The 17,251-nt window shown below is 31.9% G+C and overlaps 2 protein-coding genes and 1 pseudogene across 2 annotated transcripts; 1 reads left to right on the top strand and 2 right to left on the bottom strand.

Annotated features, from left to right (window-relative positions):
- Positions 1-2,501: 2,501 nt before the first annotated feature.
- On the top strand, positions 2,502-6,541 carry LOC115705143 (uncharacterized). The gene is made up of 2 exons (XM_030632387.2): positions 2,502-3,447; positions 4,941-6,541. Exons 1-2 carry the CDS (start codon positions 3,132-3,134, stop codon positions 5,069-5,071), a joined length of 447 nt encoding a protein of 148 aa, XP_030488247.2. The 5' UTR covers positions 2,502-3,131; the 3' UTR covers positions 5,072-6,541.
- Positions 6,542-6,700: 159 nt separating this feature from the next.
- Positions 6,701-9,002, bottom strand: LOC133032073 (rho GTPase-activating protein 2-like; annotated as a pseudogene).
- Positions 9,003-11,146: 2,144 nt separating this feature from the next.
- On the bottom strand, positions 11,147-13,814 carry LOC115720638 (rho GTPase-activating protein 2). Its single transcript, XM_030649833.2, has 4 exons — positions 13,307-13,814; positions 12,732-12,852; positions 12,240-12,590; positions 11,147-12,133 (listed from the first exon to the last, which is right to left on the bottom strand). The coding sequence occupies exons 1-4, from the start codon at positions 13,651-13,653 to the stop codon at positions 11,495-11,497; spliced, it is 1,458 nt and encodes a 485-aa protein (XP_030505693.2). The 5' UTR covers positions 13,654-13,814; the 3' UTR covers positions 11,147-11,494.
- Between the last annotated feature and the right edge of the window lie 3,437 nt (positions 13,815-17,251).

Genomic DNA, 17,251 nt, shown 5'->3' with positions numbered 1-17,251 from the left:
TATTATTATTATTATTAAATTATTAGCTGTATATACTATACATATACTATAGCATTGGCAGGGGCGTGTCTCTTTGCTCCATCCAAGGCCCAAGCACTCCTCTAAATACTGGTGCGCAGGGCTCGATTGTGTCGTGTCGGCCCATAAAAAATAGGAAAATTTATTTTCAATATTAATTCTTTAATTTTTTTTTAAATTTATGGTTTGAGTTTCTAAAGTAGTTTTTGCGATAATTTTTATGTAGGTTGCAATACGGATTTTGGTTGCAATTTAAGTTGTTTCGTTAGTTGTAATAAGAGTTTCTATGTAGAATTCCATAAAATATATATATAAAAAAAAAACAGTTTTGAAATGTAAAAATAAAATAGCTCCTAAAAAAATATAGACTCTACCGTGCTGCTAATTTTTCAAAAGTAGGTTCAGCACAGTATGTAAGCCTAATAGACATCGCTTCTCCAATTAAAGGGACAGAGAAGTTGAGTACTTTGGAAGCCGCCCACAAAATTGTCTCCTTATGACTCCTAACCAAAGCCACCATGCACATCGAATCACAACCAACTTTCATATTAAAATTGATTTTGGCCCAATCATCCGGGGGAGGGGACCAAGCAAGAGACTTAGATGTCATCGGAGAAGTTAACAAATATAACCATAATCCACGTAACACATATAGATAGAGTCAATATGTTGTTTAATATTACATATAGAGTTATTATGTACATTATCATTATGAGCTTTCTAGATTGTGCTGACTATAATTGAAGCATACAGGAATAGCTCTTGAATGTTCACACCTCTAGTCTTTAGACTCTAGAGAAATTTAACACAATCCCACATTCGTGCACTAGATTCCAAAACTGAAAAAACACCCCATGGGAAAGATCTCTAAAGGTGAAAGGCAAAGTTGCCATAGAGAAAAATGTGTTCCATCATTTTATCACTCTCTCCACAAAAAGGACAGGAAACATCCTCAAATATGCAACCTTTTAGCCAAAATGGAGCGAATAGGTAAAGCTTTAGAGAGAATGCTCCACCAAAGCACCTTGTGACGCTCCAAAATTTTTGAATTCCAAATTTTATTCCACATATTCAGAGCAACACTACAGTGAGGAGCCCGATTCAGGGCCTTGACCAGGTAGGCCGATTTAGTAGAGAATAAACCATTTGACTCTTTAGTCCAAATTCACCTGCCCGTACCCTGACCTCTAGGTTTACCTCCCTTGATAATGTCATTTGTAGTTTCAGGATTAAACATAGCTTGGAGCTTAGTTAATTTCCAGTCTCCATTTTTTGTTAGTAAGTTCGCTACTTTCTCCAAACCCTCCACCTGAGTACAATTCGGTTGAGGGTAGAAATCATGGTCATGCATAATCCACGGATCTCCCCAGATATTAGTATCTTTCCCGTCTGTAGTGATTTTACAGGCACCCTGTTTAATGATTTCCTTACTTTTTACCACATTCTTCCAGAACCAAGAGTCCGAGCTCTTGTAGGCATAATTCAAGAACGATCCTCCCTTCAGGTACTTAGCACTTAGGACCTTACAACACAGTGACTAATCCCCAGTAAGAAGAGCCCAACCCCACTTTTCCAGAATAGCACAAATCATTTCTTGAGTTTTCATGAAGCCAAGACCACCTCTGGACTTTGGCAGACAAATATGATCCCAAGCCTTCAAGTAGATACCCATGTTTCCTTGCTCACAACCCCACCAAAAATTCCTAACCATACCATCAATTTTAGAAGTAAGCCTATTAGATAGCTTCGTTGTTTGCATCATGTAAACTGGTAAGGAGAGGCCTACTGATTTGATCAGAGTAGCTCGACCTGCTTTAGAGAGCAATTTCAACTTCCACCCATGTAGCTTGGAGACTAGGTTATTAAGAATAAAATTAAAGACTACATCTTTATTTCGACTACGAAACAGTGGGAGCCCCAGATAATTAAATTTTCAGCGGCAATGTTAAGGCCAAGTTCTTTCTTGATATTACGTCTCATCCCCTCGCTGGTATTAAATGAAAATTTTCAATTTATTTATACATTGTCCCAACCAGTCACAAAACTTTTTCGGACACCTCCAAATACCCTTAGCCTCTTCCAATGTGGCCCTGCCCACAAGAATAAGATCAATCACGAAGAATATGTGGGAAATCTGAGGACCATTCCTACTCAACTTGATTCCTTTTATGGTTCCATTGTCTAGTTCCCTTTCAAGAATACGCGATAGAATCTCGGCCGCCTATATGAACAGATAAGGAGATAAAGAATCTCTTTGCCTTTAACCGCATTTAGGGGTGAGCCTAATAATCTGATAACTATTCAGGCATATATTAAACGAGGACGTGGATATGCATTGCCTGACCCAATTACAAAATATTTTAGGAGCTTTAAAGTTTCAGAGCACATGATCAATCAACTGCTAACTTAGTCTATTATAAGTTTTTACGAGATCAATTTTAACGGCAAAGAAGCTCTCTTTTCCTTTTTGAACTTAAACGTGTGGATGAGATTTTCAATTATTTAAAACTTCTCACTAATTTTCATGAGATTTTCAATAATTTAGATACTAAAAATAAATTTTAAAATAATTTATCTCATACACATATAAAACATGTTCTAAAACAATTTATTATGGATTTTGGACATCAATACAAAATAAAATTGTAATCAATGTATATATGCCAAAAATCTAAAAATAGTTAATTTTAAAACTTGTTTTATACACATATAAAATAAGTTGTTTTAAAGTATATTTTATCATAATAATAAAATAATTTAGTTATAATTTTTGACCCAAAAAAATATTCCCCTACCAAATAATTTTTAAATATGTAATTTTTATTATAGCAACAAAAAAAAATTATCTGGTGCATTGATTCTTTTTCTCTATTATATTGATTCTACCCTTCTAGAACATCCCCCACTACTTTTTCTAATCCAACCCTTTTTTTTATTTGTTTTTAATAATAACGCTTTTCCTTTTCAAGGTGTCAAATCTAACGTCTCTTACTCTCTTACACTATTTTTTTTTCAGAGAAAACTTGCGAGATTTTTTTCTTCTTTCTTTTCCTTGTAACCAATCAGCTACTGCAACTGCGTTCATATATATATAATTTTTTCTTGGAAAAAGCATGGAAGTGATGAATATTACTAATAGAAATGCTGTGGATTTGTCTTCCTTCTTTCTATTCGAAGTCACCGGCGATTCCGAGTTTTGTTCTAAGTTCGATTCTGAAGATACCTCGGTTTCTCTCGATGAAGACGATGCTGAATCGTGCAGTTGGGGTATATCAGCCGACGATGATCTATTATATGCGTCAATTGGTTATGAACATGATTCAATCGGCGAAGAAGAATTTGTAATTGATTATTTAGAAGAAGATGAAGATGAAACGACGTCGGATCCAGCTTACCGAAAATGGAGTAGTGGAGAAATAAATAATATTGGTAAGTCAAAAGAGAGCCATAATAACCATAATAGTAAACAAAAATCTTGTGTCTCTGTAGATTCAACAACGAAAGAGTTTGAGTCTTTGAATGAAATGGAGAAGAACAAGCTCTTTTGGGAAACTTGTTTGGCTTCCTAATTTTCTTTTGGTTTTTTTTTTTTTTCTATTGGGATGTTAATTGTTAATTAAATATATCCAATATTATACAATTAAAAGTTTAGCAATGTGTAAATATAGTAACTTTTTAGTTCTTTAAATGAATAAAATTTCATCTTTGGATTTTCTTCAATATTATTTGTTTCAAAATCAAAGTAAGTTAATACTATTAATTTTTTAATTGAAAAAGTAACTTAAAGTTTTTCTTTTATTATTATTATTATATTTAATTTGAAGGGCATAAAACTAAAATGTATCCAATTTGCTAAATTACAAGAATCTGCCCCTTTTGATAAATCTTTCTCACTTTATTTTTCTGGGTATATGAGTCTTTGATTCGAAGGATATCTGGTCGGATGTTTCCTGCTTTTACTTTTTTGGATAGTGGCCGTTGTGTTTTGTATTTTATTTTTTCCATTGGCATCTTTCTTTTTAATTACTTGCATATTATATAGTTGAAGTAGCTCTTCAATTATTAATGATGAAAATATTAGTTGTGTGTAGAGAATTTAATGTAAGAGTAATCTTACACGCACACAAAAATTGTTCACTTTTTTTTTTTGACCTGGTGATCCAAATCACACATGAATAATAAAGCAGCAATCCACAATCGGCGGCGGCACCTCCTCGAACCAGGATAACTTTTAACCTTTAACCTTCAATAATATGTATTTTGTTTTATCATAATAATTATATATGGAGTAAATTTTATTTTAAACCATGTGTTTTGAAAAAGTTATAGATTGGACCATCTATTTGTTAAATGATAAAATAGACCTTATATTTTTTAAAATGGTACAAATAGGACCCTGAGTTCAATTTTTGATAACTTTTTTTTTAATATAATCAACTTGAAGACAATTCCTAACACGAACAAATATAGGAAATTGAATCAGTTTTATCATAACACATCTAGGTCATATTATTATTAAGTTTTATTTTTACAAAAAATTAGTTCATGGTCTTATTTATACTATTTTGAAAAACATAAAGTTCATTTTGTTATTTAACAAAATAAATGGTCTAATCTATAATTTTTATAAAACACATAGTCTACAAAAATATTTACCCTCTTATATAAGGATGACATCACTTTAAATTAAAAATTTTAATGCATAGTTAAAATTAATTACTTGTTTCTAAAGAATGTGTTGAATTTGGATGTGTTAGTGCCTAACAAAAAAAAAATGTGATAGTTACAATTATTATTCTTTAATAAAATGTGTAACAAGTAAATAGTTGATAATTATTATTATTATTTTTTCTTATATTGGTGTGGGGAATTTGAACTTAGAACCTAATCTTTGTGTCCTCCTACTCGGAATATATTGAAAGTCAATGTAGATGCCAGTGTTTGTAAAGAAGAGGGTGGCTCCGGTTTGGGGTGTGTGGTTAGTGATTGGGGGCCAGGTGAGAGTGGCCACTGCCACGTTATTGCAGCAAGATTATTCTCCTTTAACTGTTGAACTGCTTGTCATACATGTTGGGTTACAATTGAGAATTCAGCAAAGGTTCGAGAAGTTTTGTATAGAGTCTGACTGTCTTGAGGTCGTCCAATTAATCTAAAGAAAGGAGGAAGCTTGTAGAGATGTTGACAGAGTTATTTGTAATATACGAAACTTGATGCTGCATAATTCTGTGGTTGGGATCTCTTTTGTACACCGTGAAGCTAATGGGATCTCTTTTGGCCACTGCCACGTTATTGCAGCAAGATTATTCTCCTTTAACTGTTGAACTGCTTGTCATACATGCTGGGTTACAATTGGGAATTCAGCAAAGGTTCGAGAAGTTTTGTATAGAGTCTGACTGTCTTGAGGTCGTCCAATTAATCTAAAAAAAGGAGGAAGCTTGTAGAGATGTTGACAGAGTTATTTGTAATATACGAAACTTGATGCTGCATAATTCTGTGGTTGGTATCTCTTTTGTACACCGTGAAGCTAATGGGGTAGCTCATGTGTTAGCAAATTAAGCTTTGTTAAACAAAGTGAATGCTTTGTGGATTGAGATTAATACCTCTTGTGTGAATCTAGCTTTACAGCGGGATTCGCTAAATCCTTTGTAATCCTTCTTGAATTAATGAATTGTATTTCAAAAAAAAAAAAAACTTAATCTTTGTGAAGAAATGTGTGAAACTATTAGATTATGTTTATGACAATAGGTAGTTATTTTTAATAATTACTATTTATATATAAATATTTTTTTTAAAAAGAAATTATTAAATAAATTGTAATTTTAGTTTTTTATTGGATGGTGTATAATATAGTTACATGGATTTTGACAATTTTTTGTTTTTTTTTTTAAAAAAAAAATAAAATTGATAATTTAGGAGGCCTAAATTATAATTTAAACAATTAATTTGGGCATTTCAATATTTATATGGGCATACAATAAACTATTTAAATCATGATTCTGACATTTTAAATTATTCTACTCTTAAAAATTTGTCAAAACTCATGTACAGTAGAATCTCTATTTAAGAATACTCTATTCAAGAATAACTTCTAATTTGTTATAAAAAAATCAAGTCCCAATTTAGGCCAGTTATAAATAAGAATAACCTCTAAATTGTAATTAGTTATACATTTTATAAGTCCCGTATTAATAAAGTATACCTCTATATAAGAATAATTACATCTTAATAAAATATATACATGTATTTTGTAAATTTATTTATGTAAAATTAATAATTTTATTTTAAATTATTATACATGTATGAAATTATATTTACTCTAAAATATTTCTATTATGATATAGTATTAATGATTATTTATTGTTATTATTGTTACATTGATATTTTTTTAGTTTTTTAATTTTTTTTTCTAGTGTAACTCTATTTAGTTATAACCTCTCAATTAGAATATAATTTACTTGGTCCCAAGTGTATTCTTGGATAGAGGTTCTACTGTATATTATATTATTTTAAAAAATAGAATTAAGACTTATTTATTTTTCAAAATTTTCACATATATATTTTGAAAATTTAAATTGAGGGCCCATATTTTCAGTTGTCTCATTTTAATACATTAACAAAACACATTAAGATTTATCTATCTATTTCATTTGGAATACCTAATCAAATAAATAATGAAGCAATATTTAACTTGTTGAATTTTTCTCAAAAAAAAACTTGTTGAATTGCCTTTTATTTTTATTTGTTTTTAAATGTAATTAGTTATTTGACATTCTGTGTTGCATTAATATGAGTTTGCCTTTTAAGTATTTCCTTTTTTTTTTTTGGTTATTAATCATCTCATTATTATATTGAAGGATTTTTTTTTTTCTTACCTAAATAGAAAGTAAAATGTGAAAGGGAAAGTTAATGGGTATATACTTAACTTACTTAACATTTGAGTAATGAGAGACATTAATAATGAGCACGAGAATAGATACACCAAAGTAGAGTACCACGTTGAATTTGAATGATACGATTCATAAAAAGTCAAGCAAAGAAAACTACCACTCAATAATAAGGTTTTACCGACAAGACTTTTTAAAACAATTACCATATACACTAATATGGTACATTACCTTACTTTGACACTAATTCATTCTAATTTGATGCATTATGTCAAAGGTTAGCAAGTTGATTCCTACGTATGTATGGATTGGCTTCAGCCCAAAACTGAACCCTTTTCTACCTCTATAAACCTTAATTTTAACAACATATTTAGTTCAGTCAAGCCCTTGTTGCTGAACAGGACTACACATTACTTAATTTACACAAATCAACCAAAAATAGTGTTGAGAATGACAATAGTGTTGAGTTAGTTAGATCATGGTCGAGTGTCTTTCTCTCCTACTAGTCTCTCCATTTCAATGTTGTTCATGCATGAAAAAACAATTGATGATTCCCTCTTTCTTTGCCATTAATCTTCTTTTCTATGCATACCATGCTTTTCTTCTCCTTCCTCACTTGTAGTCAAGCCTGAGTTTTCTTTCACTGAAGGACAAGCTGGATTCCTCCATGTTGCTCCATGGAGAGCATGACTTGTCATGATCTAAGGTGACAACTTTGTTGTTGTCCAACTCCATCACCATATCATCTTCACTGTAATTGACATTTTCATCATAATCCAATTCATGCCCTCTAGTTTTGTTGCTAATGTCCATCTCTTGATGACTATTGAAATCTTCATCGCTTTGATGATCAGACGAACAAGCTGACATGGGAGAATATCCTCCTGAAGTTTTAGTCTCTTCGCGCTTTCTTAGGTGGTGTTTGGTTGGAGGAATAAAAACATAGGAATGGGAATAAGAATGGGAATGAGATTAGGAATGGAATGGAATAAAATTTAAAAATGCATAAAAAAAATTATTAATTTTTTTTCTTATAATACATTGGAATAATCTTTTATTCCATTTTAAAATGGAATTATCATTCCACCAAAATAGTGGAAAGGTCATTCCATTGGAATGATATTCCAACACTTTAATATTCAACCAAACAAAGGAATAGAATGACAATTGTTTTCTTTCCTTTCCATAGTGATGAGAGTCTTAAGCAAGTTCATCACTTGAATCGCATGCATAGCCGTCAATGGATCAGACATCTGGTGATCAAGAAAAGAGAGTTAGTCAATCTGAGCTTCATTAATAATATTACTAGTTAATAGGAAAACAAAGTAACATCATTTGAGGTAGCTGTTTTTACCATACTTGAGTCATGTTTGGAGAAAAAACCATAACAATATTTCTGGCATTCATTTTGTTGTACTCTTCTTCCTCAACAACATCAGCCATGAGATCAACTGCCCAGTTGAGCAATGCTGTCTCTGTAGGCTTTAGTTGCTTCACAAGCTCGACGCATTCTTCTTCGCTGTTGCATTGGAGAACTTGTTCAGGTGAAAGTCCATCTAGTACTCCTGAAGGAAGCTCATTAAACCAAGATTTGATTAATCCTATTATGGATATTGTCTCACATAGAATAAATAGTAGAAATGGTAGAGTATTGAACATGGGCTACTCCACTCATTGTCAATTGGTTTTGAGATGGAACTTCATAATTCTCAACATGGTATTAGAGCCATTTGAATATCCTTCTGTCTGCACCAAATAAAAAGTCATTCAAATACTAATGTAACTTCAGCCACAAAAAGATACAAATATGAACCTTTTTAAAATAGATAATAAAATTTATGAGTAGAAGTAAAACTAATGGTTTATTAAAGAAGATGGGGTTAAATTGCTTACCTTCAAACCTCCTTGTGAGTATAGGCACTCCTGCATTAGCAATAGAATAGTAGGCACATTGTTCCCTCTCGAATCATATAACAACATTGCATTGATTCAGTTGAGACCCCAAAGACGCTTGCACTGTAAATTAAAAAAAAAAATGAACTTCAATGAAAAACTACCCATTTAGAGTAAAAGAGTTAAAATAATCAACCCTTTAGCCATAATCTCAATGATATGATTAATTTATAAACTAGCCTAATATTGTTATTTAACTAAACATGTATATTATATCAACACATGGAGAAGGTCACTTTAAATAATACAATGCCATAGAATCATAAAAGTGTCCAATAACTTTATGCTATGCTCATATATTTATAATTGTTGGCCTTGCTCTTCCACTTTGTGAGGTTGCTACCTTATTTTGACTCCCACATTAGTATGATATTGTCCGTTTTGGTCTAAACACTCACGGTTTTGTTTTTGGGCACAATAAAGTAAGTAGAACACTTATATTCAAGACAACTCTTGACTATTAATTCTTTACCTTGTCGGGCCGCTACCTTAGCTTGACTCTCACATTAATATAATATTGTCCACTTTGGGCCTAAACCCTCACGATTTTATTTTTAGGCACCTTCCCAAAAAGTCTCATACTAATGAAGTATGTAGAACATTTATATTCAAGATAAACATATTCTACCAATATGGGACTTAAGTTGATACCCCAATAATAATATTAAGCACCTCATAATAAAGTTCTTAGTTTAATAAAAAAAAAAATACCATTAATCCACAAAAATAGTAACGGTAAAAATAGACCTGAACAGACCCCTTTTAGTAAGTTAAGTTTATACTTTATAATTTCTTCTGCTTCTTCCAATTAACTTCAGCAGTCAAATTAGTTATTAAGGGCCCGTTTGGTACAGCTTTTGGAAAAACTAAAAGTTACTTTTTAAAATTTATGTGATAAAAAAAGTGTTTAGTAAACAGTCAAAAAATAGCTTTTTGAAGAATTTTTGGATAAGTTACAGCTAAAAGCTAAAGCTGCTCTAACCCAACTTTTAGAAAAAGTTATTTTGATTAAAAGACTATAATAAATTTATTTATACTAAAACCATATTTACTTATTTATTATGTATTAGAAAAATAAAAATATTTAAAATAAATTAATTATAATAAAATGAATAATTATTGAATCTCTTATTTTTTTTAAAAAAAATAATTTATATTTTATTTTAATATTAACAAACAACATCAACCTAGAATTTTTCTAGTTTCTATTTTTTTTTTACATTTGATAAAACTTAATATAAAAATACTATAAATTATTTATATCAAATACATATAAATTTATATTTGAAAATAAAATATATTGAAAATAAAATATTATATAAAATAATTTTTTATATATTTGTTATTATAATAAGCTTGATTTTAACCTTATCATTATCATTATAATAAATCTTAACAACTAAATCTTATCACTAATAATTAAATTATCAAAATTATAAATAGAAATATTGTATTTATTTAATTTTAATTTGAGAATTTGAATTAATCTACATCACGAAACCCTATCGTACAAAATGTTGCATTTATTGTTTGGTCATATTTAATAGAGTAAATACTATTTTAGACCTTGTATTTTATAAAAGTTACTAATTAGATCATATGTTATGATAAATGACAAATTAGACCCAGTATTCTTCAAAATAATACTAAATAGTACCTTGAACTGATTTTCTATCATAATATAACTTAATAAAAAATCGATCTAGAGGTGTTGTGACAAAAGTAGTAACATTTATTGCATTTGTTCGTGTTAGGAATTGTCTTCAAGTCGATTATATTAAAAAAATTGTTAAAAATTAAGCTCGGAGCTTTATTTATACCATTTTAAAAAATATAGGGTCTATTTTGTCATTTAACAAAATAAATGGTCTAATTAATAATTTTTACAAAACACAAAGTCCAAAATAACAAATTTAACACAAATTTTAGCACAGTATTATAGTATCATTATTTTAAACTTTCTTAAAATATGATATTCTATTGGTGATGCACTTATATTAACTTTTAACTTTTTACTATTGTAATTAGTTTTTTTTTTTTCTTTCTAAAAAATGGTAAATGAAAATGATTATACTATACATAGTTGACAATTGAGTAAGGTGAGGCACCACTACCAATTATGAACATGAGAATTGAGCATGAGAATGGAGTACCAAATTGAATGTCATGATATCTTACTTATACTAAAAAAGTCAAGCACAACAACAACCACATTTTTTTTTCAACACAAGGTAACAATATAAACGGTTACCACATTCTAATATGGTACATACTACATACATTAGAGAAACTGACTTAACACTAATTCATTCCAATCAAAATAATGTCGATGGCTAGAAAATTCCTTCCTAATTAGTACACACATCATGAACCTTAAGGTGGTAAAGTAAGGGTTCAGCCCAAAGCTGAAACCCTTTTCAATTTCTCACGAGTCACAGACCAATCACAAGCTTAATGGAAATGCATGCTTAGTTCAGTCAACCCCTCTTTGCTGAACAACAGCACACATTTCTTAATTTACAGAAACAAACCAAAAGTAGAGAGCTAAGCAAATTAATTAATTCTTCTACCATTCTTCAGACGTCAACAGCATTGGGTCAGATCAAAGATTCTCACCAAATGCAAACTATGGTCGTTTGTCATTGTCTCCTACTAGTCTCAATGTTTTGATTTTGTTCATGTTTGAAGAAGCTGCTGTCTATTGATGATCCCTCTTTATCATTAATCCTCTTTTCAAAACATACCAAGCTTTTGCCAGAGTCTTCTACTTCTTCCCCCTCACATGTAGTCAAGCCTGAATTTTCCTCTTTGCTTTCACTGAAAGATACACCAGAGTCCTCCATGTGGCTCCAGGGAGTGCAAGATTTAGCATGATTGGCAGCATAGTTTTGTTGCAAATCACCGACTGATTGATCAGCGGAGCTGGTTATGGTAACAGCTTTGTTGTGATCCAGCTGCCTCAAAAAACATTCTTCTGTCTCACCGAGTGAATGAGCTCCGCCATCATCATCATCTTCATCTTCTTCTTCACTGCCATGGCTGCAATTGTCATCTTCATCATAATCTGGTGCACGCCCTCTGGTTTCACTGCTAGTGTCCAGCTCTTGCTGACTATCAAAATCTTCATCGCTATGATGATCAGAAGAGCATGATGACATGGGTGAATATCCTCCAGAAGTTGCAGTCTCTTCGCGCTCTCTTAGTGTTTTAGTGATGAGAGTCTTGAGCAAGTTCATCACTTGAACCGCATGCATCAGAGCCGTCAATGGATCAGACATCTGGTGATCAAGAAAAAGAGTTGGTCAATCTGAGGTTCATTAATAATATTACTAGTTAATAGGAAAACAAAGTAAACATCATTTGGGATAGCTGTTTTTATCATACTTGAGTCATGTTTGGAGAAAAAACCATAGCAATATTTCTGGCGTTCATTTTGTTGTACTCTTCTTCCTCAACAACATCAGCCATGAGATCAACTGCCCAGTTGAGCAATGCTGTCTCTGTAGGCTTTAGTTGCTTCACAAGCTCTGCGCACTCTTCTTCGCTGTTGCATTGGAGAACTTGTTCAGGTGAAAGTCCATCTAGTACACCTGAAGGAAGCTCTCTAAACCAAGCTTTAATTAATCCAGCCAAACAATGTACATCAATGTCATCTGGCACATTCCCCCTGTTCAGTTGGTCCCTCACATGTTCCTCTTTACTATTTTCTGGGTTTATTCTAAATATTCCTTCTGCCTGCACCGAATAATAAATCATTCAAATACCAATAAGAACCTTTTCAATAAATATACGAATTTATGGGCACCCAAGTAAACTCGTGACACATGAAAATTAGGGGTTTAATTATTCCATAGATATGATGAAATTTATTACAACCTTTAAACCTCCTTGCGAGTAAAGGCGCTCCTGCATTAGCAAGAGAATAGTAGGGACACTGTTCCCTTTTGAATCATAACCGCATTGCATTGATTCGGCGGAGACCCCAAAGACGCTTGCACTGTAAATTGGAAGAATATTCAAATCATAAGAATCGTGCAAGCAAATATATGAACAGTATTATTTAACTAAAGCAGATATTATAATAGTGCTAGTATCACTTTCATTGCTATAGAATCGTAGAAATGTTCATAAGGATCTTGTATGCATGAATCTCTAGCAATAGTAACTGTAACGAATATATGAACATAACTCTTCTGCTTAGTTCAGTTTATCGTTTCATCTACATCTGCTAATCTTTCTCATCAGACAAATTTATGGTTAAATGCTAAATCTCAAACCCTTTTAACCTCAAACCAACCAATAGATCCGTACTTCAGCTCCAAACTGACATAAATTTCAACTCTCAAGAGCCACAAGAGCTAAATCTCAGCTCAAAAATCTAATCTACCGCAGCTCAACTAGTAGTATACTTCGAACAAAAACAATTCCTTATTAAATTTGAGAACACTTACCTAGCACTGGGAACTCGACCAGGGATCTCAACCTCGAACTCAACAGGAAGACCCAGAAAGCCATTGAAGCGATCGAAGGTCACATGGGTTATGTGACGGACATTAGTGGGCCATCCAATCTCCATCTGATGAACGGTACTGGAGATTACATCTTCACCTCTCTCGACACGACAAGCCACCATAGATTTCTTCAGAGCAGCCAAGAGAAACGTCACCAATGAGAGTTGGTTTTGGTCTTCTTCTGAGCTTTTCAATGAACCCTTTCCACTTCCACCATTACCACCGCTACCACCATCATCACCACCAGCACACCCACCACCCCTGGTCACCATAATCAGCCCCGTCATTATCTCTGTATCTGTAAACTACACGAGAGTTTCTCTCTCTAGAAAGAGAGAACTATAGAGAGAGAAAGAAGATAGCTGTTGAAATTGAGCTTTGGTTTGAATGGTTCTTTCAGTTCTCTTTAATTGCATTCGAAAATTAAAAAAAAAATAATAATAATATTAAAATAATTCTCTCTCTGTTTTTAAAACTTTTCCAACGGCCACTCGTTTGAAATTATTCTATCAGTTTATTATTTATGTTTTCGACCTCTGAAATCTATTTAATTACAATAATGCCACTACGTATGTTGTTTTCTTTTCAGTTTGCGGCGTTTTAAAATTTAATATGTATCTTCATTCAATAATGAGGCATAATAACTCAAATGCCTAGTTCAAAGTCATTAATGGCAATTGTAACCAAATTATAACATATCACTCTCACAAGAATTAATAGAGAATACAAAGTTTAATAATTTCCATAGAATTAGCCTAATGGGTACGTCACATACAACTTGATTTAAGAAAATAAATCATGTATATTTATAATCATTATGATTGGACCCTCCAACTTCGGACAAACTTTTATATTTCCAATATTGAAAGGTAAAAATCCTTTTTATGTCCGCGTGATTAAAGGCAATTTATATATAATTATTATAATTATAGTATAATATCGATATTGTTTTGAAAGTTATATTATTACCATTCAATTTCCAAATTATTTGTCACTTTGCATAACAATATTGGGGACCCCTTTAGGATGTTGGTTCTTTTTCCATAAATTAGAAGCACCAAATTAATTGAATTCAAAGTTTGGATTTTGTGTGTATCAAACAAAAAATGTTTTGGAATTTTATTTCAAGTTATGGGACAATATGTAATGCATGGAGTGTTTTTTTTTCCTTTTTTTTTTTTTGGTCAACTCTTGTTATTTACATTTCTATGCAATGTTTGTATTATTATTACTTATTTAACCTTTTCTTTTTTGAACTTTTGTTTTTTGGAAAACTTACTTGCAAGTTCTATACAAAAATTAATGATTCAAAAATAAGATGTAAGAAAAAAAATTCACAAGCACCAGATTTGAATGTGAAACCTTTTGTACATCTATAGAAGACAATAAGAAATAATTTATACAGGACACAAGTGTTCGATTTTTAAAAATTGAAAATTGTATTACATAACATTATTTCCCCTAGATATATACAATAATCAAGAGACAACATAAGATTCAGAGAATCTAATATGCTATGGCATTGTTTAGTGTGACAAAGGTAAAATTAAAGGATGAAGATGACACGTGGAAGAAAGCAAAAGAATGAACATACAATTAATTGAGACTAAATTATTTGAGTTCGAACCAAATTGAGATTGAGACACATGAATCAAATAAGAGATTGTCTTTTATAACCATTCAATAGTTTTTTTTTAAAAAAAAAAAAAAAACAAACAAAAATGAGATATGTAACATTAAAATATAGCAATACACAAAGAAAAAAAAAAGTTACAATGATCAAAGATTAAAGTTTGAAATACAACTGTTCTAACAACCTCTAAATCAGTTATGAACGCCCTTTGAGCAAGAACATTTAAACTTCTCGGAATATATCTAATGAAATATTAGGAAAATGAGATAGAGAAGAATCAATTTTTTAAATTAAATCTGAAAGTAATGATCTATCCCTCTACTTGAACATGACAATCTGAAGATATAATGTTGATAGAGAATCGAACTACTGAACACCAGTTGAGAGTCTTGGAGAGAGCTTCCGCCTCTACAAAAAGAGGGGAAAGTCTACTGGAAACTGAAGAGAAACAACCTACAACAACTTCTCCCTTACAGCCCTGAACAACAACACCAAAGCCAATTTTACAATCTTTATCTCTAACTGAAGCATCCACACTTAGTTTATAAGTTCCTAATGGAGGAGGAACATTGTCTTGAGCAAGACTATCATTAGAACAATTTAATAAAGTGTTGGAAGCTTCTTCATTGTTGTTATCTGATGAGATTATAAGCTTGTCTTGTGCTACATAAAACTTCTGCAAGTAAGAGTTAACCCAGAATTTTATATCCGCAAAAGAAGGCTTGTAAGCTATGAAAATGAATTTGTTACGATTATTCCAGACATTCCACAAGATACCAAAAAATAAAGGCAAGTCAACTTTATTAAGAACCTCAAACCCTCTCAAGAGAAATTCCTTTATATCACAATCTTTGTTAGTATAAAAAAAAATGAGCAAATCTTGTAGTTAACCAACCTTTAGCAGCTCTGGAACACCTTAGGAGAGAGTGAGAATTAGTGTCGACATGAAGAGAGCAAATGGAGCAATAAGGGTTATCAAGCACCTTCCCCATAAAGAGATTAAGACCAAATGGAAGCAAATGATTGAAAGCTTTCCATACAAAGTGCTTCATTTTAGGAGGCATATTAGTAAATCAAACAGTTTTCCACTAGCATTTAAGAAAACCATGATTAGAATAAGAAGGAAAAGAGAGAGTAGGGTTAGCATGATGATAGGCCGAGTTTGTAGTAAAATTTCCAGAAGGATGATGCCCCCAAATGAGACAGCCCTTTCTAGCAAGATCAGAGGGATTCTAAGAATAGAAGTAACCACATTCTCTGAGAAATAAGAATTAAGTTTGTCAATATCCTAGAATCCCTCCCCTTTAATGAAAAAAGAAATTGTATCCTCAGGATGAAAAAAAATTATTTTTATATAAGATACAACTCTCAAGTCCGGGATCCAATTAGGACTAGTGATTTGAATAGATTTGCCATTTCCCACCTTCCAGACTAAGCCCTTATAGAGGAGTTCCCTTCCCCAAAGCAAGCTTCTCCAAGTAAAAGAAGGGTAGTGACCAAGGGAAGCATGGAGAAAATCATTATTTTTGAAATATTTAGCTTTAAGGAAGGTGGCCAGAAGGGAATCAAGGTTAATGAAGATCTGCCACGCCTGCTTAGCAAGCATGGCTTGATTGTGGTGAACAATAGTACAGAAACCAAGACCCCTAGAAAATTTGGATTTACAAAGAAAGGACCATTTTTCCAAAGAATTTTCCTATGATTGTTCCCCAAAGAGCCCCACCAAAAATTAGCCATAAGCTTCTCAAACTGCCTACAAGTAGATAAAGGAAGTCTAAAGCAGGACATGGCATGAGAAAGGATAGCTTGGATAATCGCTTTAAGAAGGATTTACTTACCAACTTTAGAAAATAGCTTAGTATTCCAAACAGAAAGTTTACTATTGGCTTTTTGAAGAAAATAGTGGAAGGAAGATTTTTTTGAATAAGAAAAACACTGGGGCACACCAAGGTATTTATTAATAAAATGTTTGCCATCAAGACCAGGAAATCAAGGAAAAAAGTTATGTCTTGAACACTACTGTTTGGCGAGAAAAGCACTGAGGACTTAGAGAAATTGACAGACTAGCCAGTGGCCTTATTATAAATGTGAAGAACATCTTTTATGGTATTACAATTATGAGAGGTAACAGTAGTGAACGGAAGACTATCATCAGCAAATAAAAGATGAGACATAGAGAAAGCAGAGCGACAAACAGAGATACCCTTAAAATTATTAGTACGCACTTCAGTACGAATAGCAGCAGAGTGACC

Source organism: Cannabis sativa, chromosome X (genome assembly GCF_029168945.1).
Source record: "Cannabis sativa cultivar Pink pepper isolate KNU-18-1 chromosome X, ASM2916894v1, whole genome shotgun sequence".
In the NCBI taxonomy this organism is placed as follows: domain Eukaryota; kingdom Viridiplantae; phylum Streptophyta; class Magnoliopsida; order Rosales; family Cannabaceae; genus Cannabis; species Cannabis sativa.
This window is presented reverse-complemented; position numbering and strand designations above follow the sequence as displayed.

What these genes read in the sequence shown, in the direction of transcription:
- LOC115705143 (XM_030632387.2), top strand. Translation starts at nt 3,132, where the DNA reads ATGGAAGTGATGAATATTACTAATAGAAATGCTGTGGATTTGTCTTCC. An exon ending in TGGAGAAATAAATAATATTG is followed by an intron (nt 3,448 to 4,940) that starts GTAAGTCAAAAG and finishes ATATATTGAAAG; the next exon opens with TCAATGTAGATGCCAGTGTT.
- LOC115720638 (XM_030649833.2), bottom strand. Translation starts at nt 13,653, where the DNA reads ATGACGGGGCTGATTATGGTGACCAGGGGTGGTGGGTGTGCTGGTGGT. An exon ending in GGTCGAGTTCCCAGTGCTAG is followed by an intron (nt 12,853 to 13,306) that starts GTAAGTGTTCTC and finishes TCCAATTTACAG; the next exon opens with TGCAAGCGTCTTTGGGGTCT. An exon ending in TTTCTCCAAACATGACTCAA is followed by an intron (nt 12,134 to 12,239) that starts GTATGATAAAAA and finishes CTTGATCACCAG; the next exon opens with ATGTCTGATCCATTGACGGC.